The sequence below is a fragment of the Haliotis rubra genome, unplaced genomic scaffold, assembly GCF_003918875.1.
Source record: "Haliotis rubra isolate DU_JTF1 unplaced genomic scaffold, ASM391887v1 Scf95, whole genome shotgun sequence".
Lineage (NCBI taxonomy): Eukaryota > Metazoa > Mollusca > Gastropoda > Lepetellida > Haliotidae > Haliotis > Haliotis rubra.
The window spans coordinates 51,088-70,872 of record NW_025767690.1 but is presented as its reverse complement, the minus strand read 5'-3'; the positions used below and the strand labels follow the sequence as shown (position 1 = coordinate 70,872).

The 19,785-nt window shown below is 39.9% G+C and overlaps 1 protein-coding gene across 1 annotated transcript; it reads right to left on the bottom strand.

The window, feature by feature from the left end:
- Positions 1-312: 312 nt before the first annotated feature.
- LOC124264900 lies at positions 313-984 on the bottom strand. The gene has a single exon (XM_046699682.1). It carries the CDS (start codon positions 982-984, stop codon positions 313-315), a length of 672 nt encoding a protein of 223 aa, XP_046555638.1.
- Between the last annotated feature and the right edge of the window lie 18,801 nt (positions 985-19,785).

Below are 19,785 nucleotides of genomic sequence, written 5' to 3'. Positions count from 1 at the left end.
GGTACAACTTCTGGAACTTTCAGAAGCAATTCCTTCCAATAATTTCCACTTGGAACCAAATCGTGCCAGAACAGTATGTGATCCGGTTTGATAAATCTGTGAGCTGCTAGAAAAGCAATAAGTTGATGAAACCGAAAGTCATTACCATTCTTTAATCCGCCATACCTTGTAAAATGAACAATATTTGGGATGACTTTCTCTTGATGGTAAATGTTTCGTTTGATATCCACAGTGGAATCGATATTTTTGAGAAAATCGTTCTCCCTCTCATAGGTATAAACTATCGAGCTGTCATTCGTCCTGCAAATGTTGTTAAGAATACACGATTTCTTTAGGGCAGTTCGTGGGATTGACGTGTTGCCCTGGCAACTGCAGTTTCCAATCGCCATAGCAGACCCACCTGAACATTTCTCCAACAGTAGTGTTCCAAGTTTTGATATCGGTAGGATTATGTTCCGTTTTATGCATCCGAATCCACAAATGGCAGGCGTAATTATTTTTCTTCCAATCATAAAGCTTCCCAACACCATATAACTTGTCGAGCTCCTTCCAGTTGGGTCTGTGAAGAGATGTGGCCTCTGTGTGCACCAGGTTGGGGTACAGTTTCGCCAGCCTCCCGGGAGTTCTCACAGAATGGAAGTTCCATTGATCATCCTGAAAAGACTTATATTCCTTATGCCAGATCTTGAAAAACTCGGCCCATGCCGTACCAATTATTATGCCATTACACAACCCCCTTGACGTCTCGTATCCCATGGCAACGTCAAATTTAAGGAGGGGATCTAGGGGCTTAAGTATCATGACATCTAAATCAAAATACAAACCCCCGAATTCCATCACTGCCTCGAGTCTAACCCCGTCAGTAATATGTTCCGCAACTTGGACTCTCCGGCCTCGAATTTCCGTCGGTTCTTTCCGGAAAACAAGGCACAATTCCGGAACCTTTGCTTTCAACTCTTTCCAGTAATCTCTGGTCGGAACCATATCGTGCCAGAAATAGATTTTGCTGGGTTTGATGAATTTATGGGCTGACAAAACAGCGAGCATGTGGTGGAACCGGAAGTTATTTCCTCTTTTTAACCCTCCGTACCACGTGTAATGAACGACTCGAGGAACTACTTCACTCTTGTGGGTGATGTTTTTCTTGTAGTCAACACGTTCGATGAGATCGTAGAAATTAGCATGTCGTACGTAGGTATAGACTTTCCCCTCGGTGCTGTTTTTGCATATGTTCTCCTCAAGACAGTACAATCCGTGCGCCGTTGCTCGATTGATTATCCGGATTTGGTTTCGTGGGTAATTCGGTTTTCCAGCTTTGAATTTGACAGAGTATTTGGGTGCGATGACGTTGTATACAACCAACAGACAAACGCAATAAAACACCAAAGCAACGAACCACGATCTGGTGATTTTCATACTGGGTTAGTAACTGTGGAGTCGTCAGCTCTAGGTTTATGCTTTTTATTAAACTGCGGTAAGACAATCTTCACGTTGCTCCGCAACACCTGAAAACTCGATAGCAGATGACCTGAATTTGAAAAACTAATGTGCTTGAAGGTTAGTGTTACTGATACTGTAGGAAGAATGTGCATATATTATTAACAACCGCCACATATGTTCATACTGTGTAAAGTAGCAACAAAACTACAGCACCAAACATAAACTTCAGTGTCACTAGACGTGGCAAGTGATGAGACATAAAGCGAGATCAAGCTGCTTGTAATTTTTAAATTGGATTGATAAAATAATTAACTTGTATAATGAATTTTACGTCGATTTTAGCAATATCCCAGCCAAATAATGGCGGAAAGTATATAATAGCATATAATAGTATTTAAGGGTCACCTTGGAAACGTAACTGACCAGTCATGCCCTTTCAGCCTGGGTAATCACATACTGTCCATAGTGTGGAACACAATATACCAGGTTCATTTATAAGTGATTGAAAGGAGTACGAGAGCTCGGCGAGAAAAATTGGAACTCACTTAGAGATATTGGACTGTGGTCAAAACCCAGTCTGTTGTGTTGCCATTTAGCGAAGAAAATAATTCCGTGTGCCTCCTAAGCGAGTGAGCTGTGGACATAAAAAATACCCAGCGTGGACAGAAAAAATACCCAGCGATACCTTGCACGAACTGTGCAAAGTTTCATCAGAGATTTCACAGATATGCATTTGAAAGATATTCTATTTCAAGTGTTCTCAGTATATAACATCCAGTTACAAATGTGAGTCCGTAACACGATCTGCTCAATTTAGCAAAGAAGTATGAATTATGGAATAAATTACCGGTTTCCATCCAAGGAGGCTTGGAACAAAACTAGATAACATGAAACTGCTAATTGGCACACAGGCATGCATGATCGCCCTGAACTGTGCAGATTTGATAGAATCCACAATAAACGTGTTCCACATAGACTGTGGAATATGTGTATTGTATACACTATTCCACTCAGACGTGTGTGTGCACTTGTAAAACTAGGAATGCTATGCTACCAATTGCAATAACACCTGGTTAGTGTTTAATGTGTAATGAAGAGTGCAATGATAAAATAAAACACCAACTAGTTGTTTGTACTGCTTTAGCTGATGCAAGAAACATTCTTTAGGGATATGGATCACAGGGAGAAATGTATAGATTTCACACCACTGGTGAGTGGTGACATGTTAATGCAAGGGTTACTCACAAAACAGTGTCCTGAACAAAATTTAGAAGCAGCCAATGAATAAAACCCCCATTTTAAGTATGATGTAAGTCAATAAGAACTTTATTCTATCACAAAAGTGTATGATCGATCATTTTGATGACACTATTTTCATATCGATAATCTTTGATAATTTTCCCTATCGACGATATTTCCGATTGTCGATCTTATTAGCCAGCCCCAATTTCGTATGAGCAAGTTTGTCAATATCAAAATCTCTGTCGACTGCAACAATATTGTTATTTTAATATATATTGAAAGCATAGAAATTGACACCTTTCCTGCAGTCTTCTCCAAACTGCCCAACAGGTAAGGTATCGTAGACATTTGCTAGTTGTAAGGGTTCTGCTTCATGTTATCTTTGCAAGGATTATTGGACTAACTGATTATTGGACTAAAAGGTTATTGGACTAAAGAATTATTGGACTAACTGATTATTGGACTAACTGATTATTGGACTAAAGGGTTATTGGACTAAAGGATTATTGGATTACAGGATTATTAGACTAAAGGGTTATTGGACTAAAAGGTTATTGGACTGATGTATTATTGGGCTAAAGGATTATTGGACTGATGCATTACTGGGCGAAAGGATTATTGGGCTGAAGGATTATTTGACAAAAGGATTATTGGACTTAACATATCAGTTGCTATTGCTTGTTATGCAGGTTTTGACACTGGCCATATTAATATCACGTCAGGCTAGTGGGCGTTTGGGAAAAAACTATTCCCTGATATATTTTTGGGCGTCTTGTACAAAAGGACAAGTGTCTGTCGTTATTTTGACTTGTACCATACGTTCCTGTGTGTTTTTCTGTGAACAAGTGACCGGCCTTTGCTTGTGTTTATGAAGGTTGCCAGTGGTGGGGAAAGGACGCTCATCTTTTCGCGTACACATGGCATCATCACTATTTGAAAGTGATTCAAAAACACACGTTCATGATAGAGAAGACATCATACCATCTGGTATTTTTTTGGGTAGGAGCATGAGCTGGAATAGACGGTTGAGCGGTTGGGTAGCCTAGTGGTTAAAGCGTTCGCTCGTCACGCTGAAGACCCGGGTTCGATTCTCCATATTGGTACAACGAGTGAAGCTCATTTTTGGTGTCGCCCGCCGTGATATTGCTCGACTATTGCTAAAAGCGGCGTAAAACCTTACTCACTCACTCACTCACTCATTATTACAAAAAAATTAATCTGTTTCACAAGTCTCTAGCATTTCCTTTTTACAAACATTTTGAAAAATGTATTTTGTTAAAGGCCCATCACCCCCGAATATCAAATGGTAACAGGTAAAATTTATAACTAAAGGAACCCTATCAATCCGAAACCCCTATTAATCAGGTTCTCTGTGCTCCGACGCGGAAGCAGGAACTGAATGTGAACATAAAGAAGACGAACCTTGTACATTTGAGGATGTAATTTATAAAAGCATTTAGTCTCCAATATGGCCATAAGGCGCACATTCGTGAGTGAGTAAGTTTAGTTTTTCGCCGCTTTAGCAATATTCCAGCAATATCATGGTGGGGGCACCAAAAATGGGCTTCACACATTGTACCCATGTGGGGAATCGAACCCGGGTCTTCGGTGTGACGAGCGAACGCTTTAAACACTAGGCTACCCAACCTGTACCTGAAACAAATATATCCAAGAAAGCCCATGCATGTCTAGATTATGACATTTAGTCTAGATTTCCACTGTTTCAAGTCTCTGAGCTCCTTTCATGATTATATTTTATTTTATGATTATATTTCATTTTATGATTATAATTTAGGAACTGCTTTTTTCTGTAAACTATGTTCATTTCAGAGACTAGATGTTAGACTACTTTACCTAAAACATGTTAATTTGGGACTACAGTTTCTTAGTAAAGTAGGGATTCTAGTACTTTTGTTGGGTTGCGTTACATTTAAACACTAAATGAACTAAATGGCATTGTGTATTCACAATCCATTACCTAGCATCAATACTGATAACTCTCATTTCACCGTAATTCCTATCCAAGTTTGACCCGTGAAGATCCGGGTTAGAACCGATCTTCAGTAACCCATGCTTGTCGTAATTACAGGCGACTAAAGGGATCGGGTGGTCAGGCTTGCTGACTTGGTTGGCACATGTCATCGTGTCCCCGTTGCGTGGATCGATACTCATATTGTTGATCACTGGCTTGTCTGGTCTAGACTCGATTATTTACAGACCGCTGCCACATAGCTGGAATATTGCTGAGTGCGGCGTAAAAGTAAACTCACTCACTCACTGATAACTCTCCCTCATATATACATAATGGTGTGCTGAAACAAAGGAATAACGCTATGAACGTGATTTAATAGAGTAACTTATTGCACACAAACCATTACCTCACGTCACTGAAGCTGTCTGTGAACATTTTGCTTACCTAGCAATCGTCGACCTATTGTATTGCTATCATGTTTCAGGATAACAATGGGTTTTATAGAACGTCGATATGAAGCTTAAAAAATGCAACACGTGTGGGGGTATTTATTTCATGTCCAAGGGCTTGGCGATAAATATGTGAATTTTTTTAAAAAGAACATACCTCAGATACAGATCCATTTATCTGTTGGGAATTATATACTGAGGGAAACAAAAAAGGGAACACCACTTCATGGCAATGTTCCTTTATTTATTCTCAGAATTCCTCCAACAGCGCTATTAAAGACAGGAGATGAAAACTTCAAAATATTGAGGGAACGCTTGAATTTCCTGTGTTCCTTTATTTGTTTCTCTCAGTATATGGTAATGGTTGAGTATGAGATGTATATATGAGTCACAAAACGTATAGTCAATGATATTGTTATAAGTCGCCCAAAATCATTTCCATTCTTACACATCTTCAATGCAGGGTGTGTGTTGGAAAGTACATGATAACACAATGTCGTCTCGTAAAGTAGTGAGTGAGTAAGTTTAGTTTTACGCCGCTATTAGCAATATTCCAGCAATATCACTGCGGGGGGACACCAGAAATGGGCTTCACACATTGTACCCATGTGGTGAGGTGAGGTGAAGTTGGCTTTAACGTCGTGCTTGAGAATATTTCGCTCATATGACTACGTGCATGTGTGTGTATGTGTATGTGCGGCTGCTTGTACTAGACCAGACTTAAGCTGGTTTTAGAGTGCTAGCCCACTGACATACCATACCATCTTATCTGGTGTACAAGTGTAGGAGTATGCGAGTATGCAGACAGTGCATCGTATGTTCTTAACTTGAACTATAGTTTGGCATGAAATGCATGTGGACCCTGTTTTTTGTAAATATCTCTTCATCCAATGATCCAGTCGACCTCAAACTGTGCAAGTGGATGTTTTGTCAGACAACCTAATCACATTGTAAATCACCGATTTTATGCATTTGTATTAAAGAATCTGTCTATGTAACTGTCAACAAAATAAACATCAGAACGCAGGCGGCTTGCAGAGGGAGGGAGCCAATGACCTGTAACAGCGGCAGTGTTGGGTCATAAAGGTAAATACACGTGCAGTTCATGATAGTTACTTTTGCACTGCACAGTGATAGACCGTTTGGATCATTCACATTGACTACTTCTAGCTGTCATCAATGAAAGCTTATTCAGATGATGCTAAACGTTTAATTAGAAATGCGTTGATTTTTTTTTAAAAAGAGAGCAAACGTAGCAAACCGATTTATAAGGTGTCGGATTACATGAAACGTACAACTTTTGCTCTTGGCATGAAAAAGAACATCGTGCTACAAATTGTGAAAAATAAACCAACAGCCAATAAACAAAACCTTGCACAAAGAGGTAGGCATCCAAAGTTAGATTCTTTTGACATCAGGGTCATCAGAGATGTCATTCACCGGCTATTTGCTAGAAATGAACACCTGTCCACAAGAAAGTTAAAACACATCCTTGCATGAACTCAACGGTTTTCACACAGTATGTTGAGGAACAATTGTTGCCAGCTCTGCCTTACAAGTCTTGTTGTCATGGACAATGCTCCCTATCACAGTGTTCGAGATCCAAACAATAGGTGCCCAACTTCCAATACAAAGAAGTCAGGTATGCAGCATTGGCTAACATATAACAATATACAATTTTCAATTAAGGCCACTAAACCACAGTTGTACTCTTTGATTAAACCTAACCAACCTCCACCCACATATAACATAGACAACATACTACACCAACACGGCCATAAGGTCTTGAGATTACCACCGTACCACTGTGATCTCAACCCAATCGAACTTATCTGGGGAGACCTTAAAAGTACAGTGGCCCGGAAAAATCAATCATTCAAGTTGAATGATGTCAAGCACATTGTCAACACTGCTATATGTGACATTGACATTGCACGCTGGTATGCAAGTGTTGAACATGTCAAGAAGGTGGAGAAAGAGTACTGGCTCAAAGATTGCTTGAAGGAGCATATAGTTAATCCAGTTGTCATTCGTCTGGACACTTATGACTCCTCTATGGAAGACTGGAGTGAACTTGATGCAATTTAATTCTGTTATTATATACTGAGTCAAAAAAGAAACTTCACATTCTTTCTTCAGGGCACTATAAAAGAACAAGAGATGGTAAGATGGTTAAATTGTTATTATTTCACTGCTGAGATCTGTGTGATGTACTCGATACACTGACAGTTCCATAATCAGTTCCAAAACTTGGGTATACAGAATGTCAAGTCACAAGAATAAAAATGCGAAATTTCTCAGTTCAATATCGTGTATGGCCGCCCCGAGCATTCACCACTGCCAAACACCGTCTCCTCATCGACTGCCTGATGCTTGTGAACACGTGGTTGGGGATTCTGCGCCATTGCTCTTGCAAGGCAGCGCCAAGTTCCTGCAAATTCTGAGGTTGGTTCCTAAGACCACGAAGCCTTCTCCCAAGTGCATCCCAAGCGTGCTCTATTGGATTAAGGTCAGGGGACCTCGATGGCCAGTCCATGACGTTGATTCCAGCGTCTTGAAGGAAATTTCGTGTCAACATCGCGGTATGCGGCCGAGCATTATCATGCTGGAACTGTAGACCTGGGCCATGAGCCGCCATGAAAGGAAGGAGTTCAGGGGTGAGCACCTGGTCGCGGTAAGCAGCAGCTGTGAGGTTTCCACAGATGACCAGATGTCGGGAACGGTTGTTCCCACAGAAAGCACCCCACACCATGCAACTTCCGCCCCAGAATCTGTCGACTTCCTGTACACAACATTGTCGTCGTCGTCTCCAGATTCTATGCCTGCCGTCTGCAAATCTGAGGGTAAACCTGGATTCATCACTAAAGACGACTCGATTCCAGTCTCTCTGGGTCCATCGGAGGTGACGTTGGGCCCACAGCAGACGTTGACGTTGATGAAATGACGTCAATATTGGCCCACGATATGGACGTCGAGAATTGAGATTGGCAGCCCGCAACCGATTTCGAATGGTCTGTGAGGACAGTCGACCTCTAAACATCTCAGCCCTGGTTCGTGTAGCCGGAAGACATCTGTGACGTAGGACGATTTGACGGTCTTCTGCTCGTGACGTCACACGTGGACGACCCGACCTTGGGCGATCAGAAGTGGTGCCAGTTTGTTGTAGACGACCTCGCAAGTCATACACAGTACGACGGCTGCATCCCATTGCTCTTGCGACGTCAATAACTGATCTTCCCGCTTGCAACATGCCAACGGCACGTTCACGTTGCACATTTGACAATCGTGGCATTTCAAGTACCGTCAGGGGACCTCGATGGCCAGTCCATGACGTTGATTCCAGCGTTTTAGAGGAAATTCCGTGTCAACATCGCGGTATGCGGCTGAGCATTATCATGCTGGAACTGTAGACCTGGGCCATGAGCCGCCATGAAAGGGACGAGTTCAGGGGTGAGGACCTGGTCGCGGTAAGCAGCAGCTGTGATCCCATTGCTCTTGCGACGTCAATAACTGATCTTCCCGCTTGCAACATGCCAACGGCACGTTCACGTTGCACATTTGACAATCGTGGCATTTCTAGTACTGTTAGAACTGTGGTTTAAAAGTATTTTTTCAATTTTTGAGACCTATGCAAACACGTGCATATGAAGAACTGACTGACTGAGTTTAGTTTTACGCCGCTTTTAGCAATATTCCAGCAATATCACGGCGGGGGACACCAGAAATGGGCTTAACACATTGTGCCCATGTGGGGAATCGAACCCGGGTCTTCAGCGTGACGAGCGAACGCTTTAACCACTAGGCTACCCCACCGCCCGCATATGAAGAAAACTTCGATGCGAAGATCACGTGATCGACTGCATGTACAAAACCTGATTTGGCACTAACGTCATTTGCACGACGAATGTATTGGTTTGAATGGGTTTTGCTAAAGTTTTTCTAGAGTCGAAAGATAGGGATCCCATTTCGGCTACATAGATGTATCATCAGAGAAAAATTATTCAATATTTTTCAAATTACATTTTGTGAAGTTTCTTTTTTGACTCAGTATATTTACAGATAATAATAGTATCCAGCCGGATATGCTCAAAGAATTATAACTTCTTTTAACAATGACAGCACTGACTGATTCCAACGACTTATAGTGTAACATGAAACACTCATTTCACATAAAATTATCATGAACATATAAATATTAACTATCTATATGCTTAAAGCTATTAGAAATGCATTGCTTAATTTCGAATGTGAACGACATCAAAACATAACACTTTTGTCTTCATTCTATCTTTTCTTCAATGAGTGTGCATGATTGTGTGTGCTTGTGTCCGAGGGAACGGGGCTTTAACAGTTGTTGAGTTCTAACCATAGGTGGTCCGATTAATGATTTAGTGTAAATATACTTTCTGTGTTCTTTAAATGCATTTCCACTTAGGTACTGCATAAACAAAATATGACATTAACATTACAAATTTAAAGATTTTAACCTACAGAATAATTCTCATTAATGGGTTTTGTGGTTAATGTTGAAGAACTCAGAGAAACAAACTCCGTATGATGGTTAACAGTTGGCACCCACCTTACCCTATTCACGACCTGTGACACCTCTTCATACCTGTCACGTGCATAGCTGACCTACATTGACGAACGTTGACCTTTATGACCCAACACTGCCGCTGTTACAGGTCATTGGCTCCCTCCCTCTGCAAGCCGTCTGCGTTCTGATGTTTATTTTGTTGACAGTTACATAGACAGATTCTTTAATACAAATGCATAAAATCGGTGATTTACAATCCGATTAGGTTGTCTGACAAAACATCCACTTGCACAGTTTGAGGTCGACTGGATCATTGGATGAAGAGATATTTACAAAAAACAGGGTCCACATGCATTTCATGCCAAACTATAGCATCTTAAGTGAACTCTGTACATATTTTAAGTGAAATATAGCATAAATTATAAGATGATAAGCATGTTAGATGATACTTTGTAATTATTTTAAGTGAAATATAGTATAAAATGATACGATGATTAGCATGTAAGATGATACTTTGTACATATTTCAAACTATGATTTAATGAATACATATGTATGAATAAAATGAACATGAGCGTATTGTGGTTGTCACCTTCCTCTGGGATTAAGGTTCTTGTATAAACACTCAAACCCATTGCTGCAAATGTCCACCCTTTGACATGAAGGCGAAAACGAAAAACGGCCCATGTTTACACACGCCCGAAAAAGTCGGCTTCCTCCGAGTGAACCGTCTTGCCATGGCCTCCCCGATCACCAGATGTAAATCCGATAGATCACCTATGGCATGAACTCGATCAAAGTGTACGCCAATGTCAAAATAAGCCTCAGACACTTCCACAACCGGCTATTGCATTGCAGGAATAGTGGGGAAGAATTCCGCAAGAGCGACTTCGTCGACTTATCCAGTCTGTGCCGAGACGGTGCTTCCAATGATGGCCATACAAAGTACTGACTTTGACGAAACCTTGTGGACTCAGGTAAGTAGAAACACAAAAATAGAGGCTGCTGTTGTGTTGGTGAACATTTTGTCTATAGACGTGTGAATTTTCACCTTTTTACCTTTGAAATTACATGACATAATTGCTTTTAAACTAACGCAATAAATTCATCTAAAATGGCTTATGCGGTTCTTTTTTTTGAAGAGTGTATAGCTAAAGGCAAGTTTTATTTTGCTTCAACCTGACTTTGTAGGTCTATTGGCGAGATGTACTTGAATCAATATCAATACCGGAATGGTAAAATATGTATGAATAGAATGTGGGGATCTCTGATTCAGGTCACAGTTTGAATAGAGAAAGGTTGTGTCAACATTTTCTAGGACTCCCATGTATAGCTGTGAGATGTGGTCAGTCATCCAAAAATGTATTACTCCGATCTGTTTTACCGCTGTCAATCAAAGTCAGTGATCTTGTCAAGATCGATGTCAGATTAGATGGAATAGAAGGTGTAATCAAACCGCCTGGGAAATTTCAGGTGAAACAGAGGGTGTGAAACAGGTTCAAAGACACCGCCTACAAGTTCTCCCCGTTAACAAACAACTGTCGATGAAAATGTGCACTTGTTTCATATGCGCGTACAGTAGCTGCCAGTAATTGGTGCTGAGGTCTTCGCCTGATTACGTTGATATTTTTTTGTGCTGGTACAACAGGTGATGCTGCCTTATGTAAGCAGACACTTCGTTTCGTGTTTAAATGATAGTTCTTCGGTAACATACAGAATATCCTATTTGTGTCCATGTCATACTATGTTTACGGCACTCGTGCCTAAATGTCGCTCTAGCTCGGGAAATACTATCTGTTCAGCACTCGTGTCGTAAACATAGTATGACATGGACACTCGTATAATATCCTCTATATATGGCGGCGGTATGTAAAAGATCTAGTCTGGACCAGACAATCCAGTGATCAACAGCATGAGCATCGATGTACGCAATATTGGAATATTCTTATATAACTAATTAACTTTAATCTTTAACACTGGGCTTACATGTTCAGCTTGAGTCATTTCTGAGCATCTGTTCTGGGATTTAATGTAGCTGAAGTTTGAAAACATTCTGCATATTCAGAAATATTCATTTGGAAATGTAATGTGAACAGCTGGTAATAGTTACGTTAGAATATGTGTTTAACAAATATTATGTTGTCCTTCTTTTAGTTGTATCAAACAGGCTTAATTCTTTAAAAGAAATAAATAAAAACAAAAACATAAAATAACACCATCAATGCAATATAAAAGTGCTTCGGTGATATGAAGTCCATTCGAATCAAACAGCCTTCCAGATGTGCACGAGTCAGTATTTGTCCCGGAATAACACGAGTTGGTCACGATTGCATAATACAAATACGTCAGAATATGCACAACAATGTAGAGGTGGGGCAAATGTTGAAGCGCACGTAAAATATAAAACCTGTACGATAGCTACTGCTGCTACTTTTGTAGCATAAATCATTTGAAATTCAATTTTGTATGGTGGCTGATTCGGGCCATCTCCATATCGTTCTCAACAATCCATGCGAAATGGTGACAAAGCTGCAACAAAATACATAAGATTTAAAAGGCTGACCACAACTATTTACATAACATTAACATTACAGAATAGTCAAAATTACATGTTCAGGTTTTTTAAAAAGTGTCCGTTTGTGTTGGATTGGTTGGTTGGTTGTTTAACGCCGCCCTCTGCAATATTACAACTATATGATTTAAACATATTTATTTCCAATGAAAGGAACCGGATTTGTAAACAAGCACAAGCTTATGTGAATACCTTTTCGGGATAGCAATATTATAGCCATATGGAGGCTATACTGAGTTTGGACCAGATAATCCTGTGATCAACGGCATGAGAATCGATGGGGTCTTCTCAAGTTATGCTTGCTTGATTGTGCAAATACTGCTCATCCCTGTGAGATATGATCCGGCAAGCTGGAGGATTGGTTCACCTAATTAGCCTGCTGAGTGCAGTTCGCCACGACACCGATAGACATTAATTTTAATTTGTTGTAACATCACTCTAAGTGAAATGTGTCAACTGAATACATGTATATAATGTTGCACTGTGGTCTAGTGCATGTATTCACAAAGGCAAACGTTCAGGTTGGCTTACATTTAATTCCAAATGGTAAAGGAGGTCAGTACTTGAAATTTAGGGGCAGCAGGTTTAGTAGCAAGACAAGGAGAGCCACTTCTATCCACTGGAAGTGTTGACAGAAGGATTGTCGTGCTACAGTCAACACCAAAGATGCCTATCGACATCCTACAGAGGCAAACACAACCATATTCTAGACAACAGACAGATTGCCATCGACAAGTTCGTCATCAGGTTAAGGATGGTCCGTCAATAATCGAGGCCGATACCTTCCATTTATCAAAAAGAATTATCAGGTACATGCTGTTACGTATGGTACAACCTTTTGTATAACTATAAACACATAATATGCTACTTTCTATGTCTAGTATGTTTTAAGTGTCTATGGTAAAACCTTTTGTATAACATTTAACATAATTACATGATACTTTCCATGTTTGCACCAATACATTTTTCGAATTATATTTAATTGTTACATGTCTACCATCTCATCTCACCGGGTACTAATGTGTAATGTGTGGTGCACGAACCGATGTGTATATAACATGATGTATATAAGAGTCCAGAGGCCCAGATAAGCTGCGTATTTGGGTACAATACGCACAGAAAATTTCCAATTACGCATTGAAAAATAATTGTTGCGTACCAATTACGCATTTAAAGTGTTAGATAAGCACAAAGTTTAAAACATATGCGTACGGAATATATCTATAAAAATCACTTGCATAATGAAAAAGACATCGATACTGTTAGTATAGGACAAGTGTTGTACTGTTAGTATAGGACAAGTGTTGTACTGTTGTACAGGATGAGTGATATTTTATGAAATAATTTCCATTATATTTAAGCTGGTTTTGCTTCAGTATGACATAAGGCAGAACATACCTGCTTAGTAAACTTACTCAATGACATATACTTAGGTGAAATACCCACATATTTGAAAGCAGTGGGTAACGGAAAATGAAATACCCACTCAACATAATACTCATTCCAAAGAAATACAATGGGTACAGTACCTACATGAGCTTAATCTTGTCTGGAGCTCTGATGAGAGTATTTAAGATGTATTTAAGATGGTGTCTATAAGATTATATAATATGTATATTTATATAATATGGATATAAGGCGGTGTAAATGATTTCTTTGAGAGGCATTTTAGAAGTTGTATAGATGAAGGAAAACCAAGTTCTATGGATAGTCAAATTCTTTATTGCAATGAGTGCGACGTTTCGGTGTACGTACTAACACCGTTATCAACACCTTTATCAAGCCAAAAACGTCGCACTCATCACTTGCTTGATAACGGCGTGAACTGAGACCCCAAAACAAAAGGTGCTGGGTAAGTGAGAATGACCCGAATCGATCTACGCAAAAGGGACACGGTGACGTGTTTCAATGGTTTATCCTCACTGTGCAGGCAGCCTGCAGAGGATCAGGATTAGTGATGTTGTTTTAAGGAAAGGGATCGTCCCATGATTTAGCTGAACTTAACTCATAGCCAAGGGACAGATTCCATGCTGATAGATTGTCAGACTGATATAAACTCACCAATTATTCATGTTCAATTAATTCATCTTGTTCACAGCTTTATATATTACGCAGGGAAATGCTTAGTCACCATCATTCATCACCATGGCTTAGGTCAAAGTGATCTGAGACAACAATGCTTCAGATCCTACACGGTGCCCTCAAGAAGAAGAAGTATCGATACATTAATTCAATTCTGTGCCACTGTTGAGTGTGATACTGTGTTGTAGAATTAAAGTTCTATTTATCTATCACTATTGCCTGTATGTTAAGTATGATACTGTGTTGAAGAATAATTTTTTATTAACTTTGTATTACTATTGCCTGCATGAAGAATACATTTATATCACAATTTCTTTGTCAGACAGAAAATACCGATACGGTCCCCTTGTAATCCCTTTGTTTAGTTGTTTAATACGCCCGAGTGCTTCAGTAATTTTGAACAAAAGGGGCCTGCATAGTGAGGAGACCCCGTTTCAATCACGTCAGCGAGCCTGACCAGTGGTCATGATCACCACCCGATCCCACAGTCGCCTCTTACGACAAATATGGGTTGATGAAGACCAATTCTAAGCCTTAGGCGTAATCAAATATTTAACGAACAAAATCTGTGTTGATTACTGATTGTTTGTATATGATAATTAATAATTCAAGGTTAATCGTTCTGATGTTTGGTACACTGTTAAAATACGGTAAGAATGTAAACATACAACATAAGATTAGATGTAAATTTGTTTAGAAAACGTGTTTATAAAACGGAATAAATATTTGGTTTATTTAATTGAGCTATCGTCTCACAGCCTCAGCATAGCATTCCCAAAATCTGAACGCATTTAAGCATTTTTTAAAATTTTAATTATAAAAAATAATTAGGTTTTAAGTCAAATATGGGTCAAATGCACGTGTATAATACAATGTATGTATTACAATATGATATGTGAATCGGATGCACTGACACTTGTATTTGATAAACACCAGGAAGAGTTACAACAAGCTGTTACATAATTGGACGGTGGGGTAGCCTAGTGGTTAAAGCGTTCGTTCGTCACCCCGCAGACCCGGGTTCGATTACCCACATGGTAACAATGTGTGAAGCCCATTTCTGGTGTCTCCCGTCGTGATATTGCTGATATATTGCTAAAAGCGACATAAAACTAAACTCACTCACTGTTGTAGAAACATAATGGGTTCGGTTAATGGTGACTACCAGGAAGCTCGAGACTTGTGGCGGCCACAGTCAAACAGGAACCTGACACTGAAAGTATCTGATTACAACGATTTACAATCATATGTCATATTTTTCATTACCTTTTGGACTTTAGACTTTGGAAGGAAGAAATCCATTTCAACGCCAGTGACATAAATACGTGGGAGGTCGTACCAGAGTACAAATATATAGCTATAATATGTGTTGTTAACGAAATAGAAGTTATACATGTAGCAGCTTGTAAACGATTTCTAGGAATTAAATCCTCTGTTTCAGCGCATGTTGTGCGAGGCGAATGTGGAAGATATCCATTGTATATTTATACCATCAAAAGGTCTATCAAATATTGGTGTAAAATATTGAAAATGTCAAATGAGCGATATGTAAAGAAATGTTATAACATGCTTGTACAAATGGAAAGTAATGGTTGCAGGAGCTGGGCATCTAGGATAAAGCATATATTAGAAGTCTATGGATTTGGATTTGTTTGGCAAGAACAGATGGTTCGAAGTGAAACGCTATTTTTAAAGGAATTTCTTGGTAGACTCAAAGTTTCGTATCAACAGGACTGGCATTCTGCACTAATAAAAGGCACAAAAACATTTGGATACACGTTGTTTAAACCTATGTTCGGTGTTGAATCTTATATCTTCATAGTTAGCTATTTTAAACATAGATGTGCGCTTGCTCAGTTTAGATCGGGGTCTCATAAACTACGAATAGAAACTGGCAGATATATTGGTGAGGCTAGAAATGACAGATTATGTAATATCTGTAAATTGCCATATATAGAAGATGAATATCACTTCTTACTTATTTGTAATAAATATCAAGTATTGCGGCGACTGTATATACCTTTACACTTTTATGAATATCCAACAATCCAAAAATTTAATACGCTTCTGCAATCATCAAATGCAAGCATCTTAAAACATTTATCGGCATATATATATCAAGCTATGTTACTGAGACAGTCCTCATTATAACATATTTTCTCACTCTATAATTCTCAAAGTGTAACCTGGGCCTATGGCCTATATTACTTTTCTGAAATAAACCACCTTAATATATATAAATATTATCCGACACAAATATGTAGCTATATTATATATAATATGTGTAAATATATAGGTATAATCCAACAGAAATATGTAGTTATATTCTATATAATATGTATAAATATATAGGTATAATCCAACACAAATGTGTAGCTATATTATATATAATATGTATAAATATATAGCTATAATCCAACACAAATGTGTAGCTATATTATATATAATATGTATAAATATATAGGTATAATCCAACACAAATGTGTAGCTATATAATATATAATATGTATAAATATATAGGTATAATCCAACACAAAGGACCCGTGAAGATCCGGAGTAGAATTGGTCTTCGGGGTGGTGGGGTAGCCTAGTGGTTAAAGCGTTCGCTCGTCACGCCGAAGGCCCGGGCTCGATTCCCAACATGGGTACAATGTGTGAAGCCCATTTCTGGTGTCACCCGTCGTCATATTGCTGGAATATTGCTAAACCGATTTAAGACTAAACACAGTCAGTCAGTAAGTATTTTTGAAATATGACCACTATAATTTTGGATTAAATACAGTGATTTTAGGGCTATGACAACACTTTCATTACTATGTAAAGTATGAATGTATGTGTTCAACACACATATGTATCTAAATAATGACTTTGCTGTCAGTACAAATAATAAACACATGAACATTAACATGGCGCTGGTGTGTTTCAGCACCCTTGATTTTCTCTATATTTGACAATGTCTCATTTCATTCAAACTCAACGAATATTGAATCAGTTGCTTCACTGCATGTTCTAACATGTCGTTTAAAGTGCCCATTAAGTACACAAAAAGTTGCACTTTACCTTCGAGTATAAATGACCTCACCACGTTTAAGTTGATATATCACTGTCAAATATGAGGGTGTTCCCATACTTTTGTTTGTAGTATATATACGTGCAATTATCACGACGCTAAACCTCATTTCATCTCGTCTCACATGCCAGATATCAGTGTAGCATAAAGCTGTTGAAAGAATAAATGCAATCTGTTGCCATAGTCTTATACTTTATCAAAAATACTTAACATGATTTTGGATTCACATAAAACAATATGTTTTGAAAGATACATTTGACGTTGCCCGTTAAGGAAAGAATTTCCAATACACAAAGGGTGATAATATATAAAGAATGACAAGATATGAGAACATATCAAAGAGAAAAACAATTTTAACTTCAAAATATTCATTTACATACATTCGGAAACAAAAGCGGTAGTATCTGATTTGCATCAGTTACAAACTAACGTTGATCATTAGGTTGAAGAGAAAAAATAATTCAGTTTCTGGGTACTGTTCGTTGTTTGCAACCACAACTCAACAGCACAGGTGACGTCGGTCTGTACATGAGAACAATACAGCTGCTTTCTCCCTTAACACGTTTCCCAATCATGACCTTCACACGTTCCCCCATCATGACCTTCACACGTTCCCCATCATGACCTTCACACGTTCCCCATCATGAGACATTCATCACGTTTCCCCCATCATGACCTTCACACGTTCCCCATCATGACCTTAACACGTTCCCCATCATGACCTTCACACGTTTCCCCATCATGACCTTCTACACGTTCCCCCATCATGACCTTCACACGTTCCCCCATCATGACCTTCACACGTTCCCCCATCATGACCTTTACACGTTCTCCCATCATGACCTTCGAACGTTCCCCATCATGACCTTCACACGTTCCCCATCATGACCTTAACACGTTCCCCATCATGACCTTTTTACACGTTTCCCCATCATGACTTTTACACGTTCTCCCATCATGACCTTCAACGTTCCCCATCATGACCTTCACACGTTCCCCATCATGACCTTAACACGTTCCCCATCATGACCTTTACACGTTCCCCATCATGACCTTTCACACGTTCCCCATCATGACCTTAACACGTTCCCCATCATGACCTTCACCTTCCACACGTTCCTTAACACGTTCCCCATCATGACATTCACACGTTCCCCATCATGACCTTCACACGTTCCCCATCATGACCTTAACACGTTCCCCATCATGACCTTTTACGTTCCCCATCATGACCTTTACATGTTCTCCCATCATGACCATCGCACGTTCCCCATCATGACCTTCACACGTTCCCCATCATGACCTTAACACGTTCCCCATCATGACCTTTACACGTTCCCCATCATGACCTTTACGTTCTCCCATCATGACCTTCGCACGTTCCCCCATCATGACCTAAACACGTTCCCCATCATGACCTTCACACGTTCCCCCATCATGACCTTAACACGTTCCCCCATCATGACCTTAACACGTTCCCCATCATGACCTTTACACGTTCTCCCATCATGACCTTCACACGTTCCCCATCATGACCTTAACACGTTCCCCCATGACCTTCACACGTTCCCCCATCATGACCTTAACACGTTCCCCCATCATGACCTTTACACGTTTCCCCATCATGACCTTTACACGTTCTCCCATCATGACCTTCGCACGTTCCCCCATCATGACCTTCACACGTTCCCCCATCATGACCTTCACACGTTCCCCCATCATGACCTTTACACGTCCTCCCATCATGACCTTCACACGTTCCCCATCATGACATTCACACGTTCCCCATATCATGACCATCACACGTTCCCATCATGTTTACTTCTCCCATCATGACCTTCACACGTTCCCCCATCATGACATTCACACGTTCCCCTATCATGACCTTAACACGTTCCCCATCATGACCTTCACACGTTCTCCCATCATGACCTTCACACGTTCCCCCATCATGACCTTCACACGTTCCCCATCATGACCTTAACACGTTCCCCATCATGACCTTTACGTTCTCCCATCATGACCTTCACACGTTCCCCATCATGACCTTAACACGTTCCCCCATCATGACCTTCACACGTTCCCCATCATGACCTTTTGCACACGTTCCCCATCATGACCTTTTAACACGTTTCCCCATCATGACCTTTACACGTTCTCCCATCATGACCTTCGCACGTTCCCCATCATGACCTTCACACGTTCCCCATCATGACCTTCACACGTTCCCCATCATGACCTTCACACGTTCCCCATCATGACCTTTTACACGTTCTCCCATCATGACCTTCACACGTTCCCCATCATGACCTTCACACGTTCCCCCATCATGACCATCACACGTTTCCCCATCATGACCTTTACACGTTCTCCCATCATGACCTTCACACGTTCCCCCATCATGACATTCACACGTTCCCCT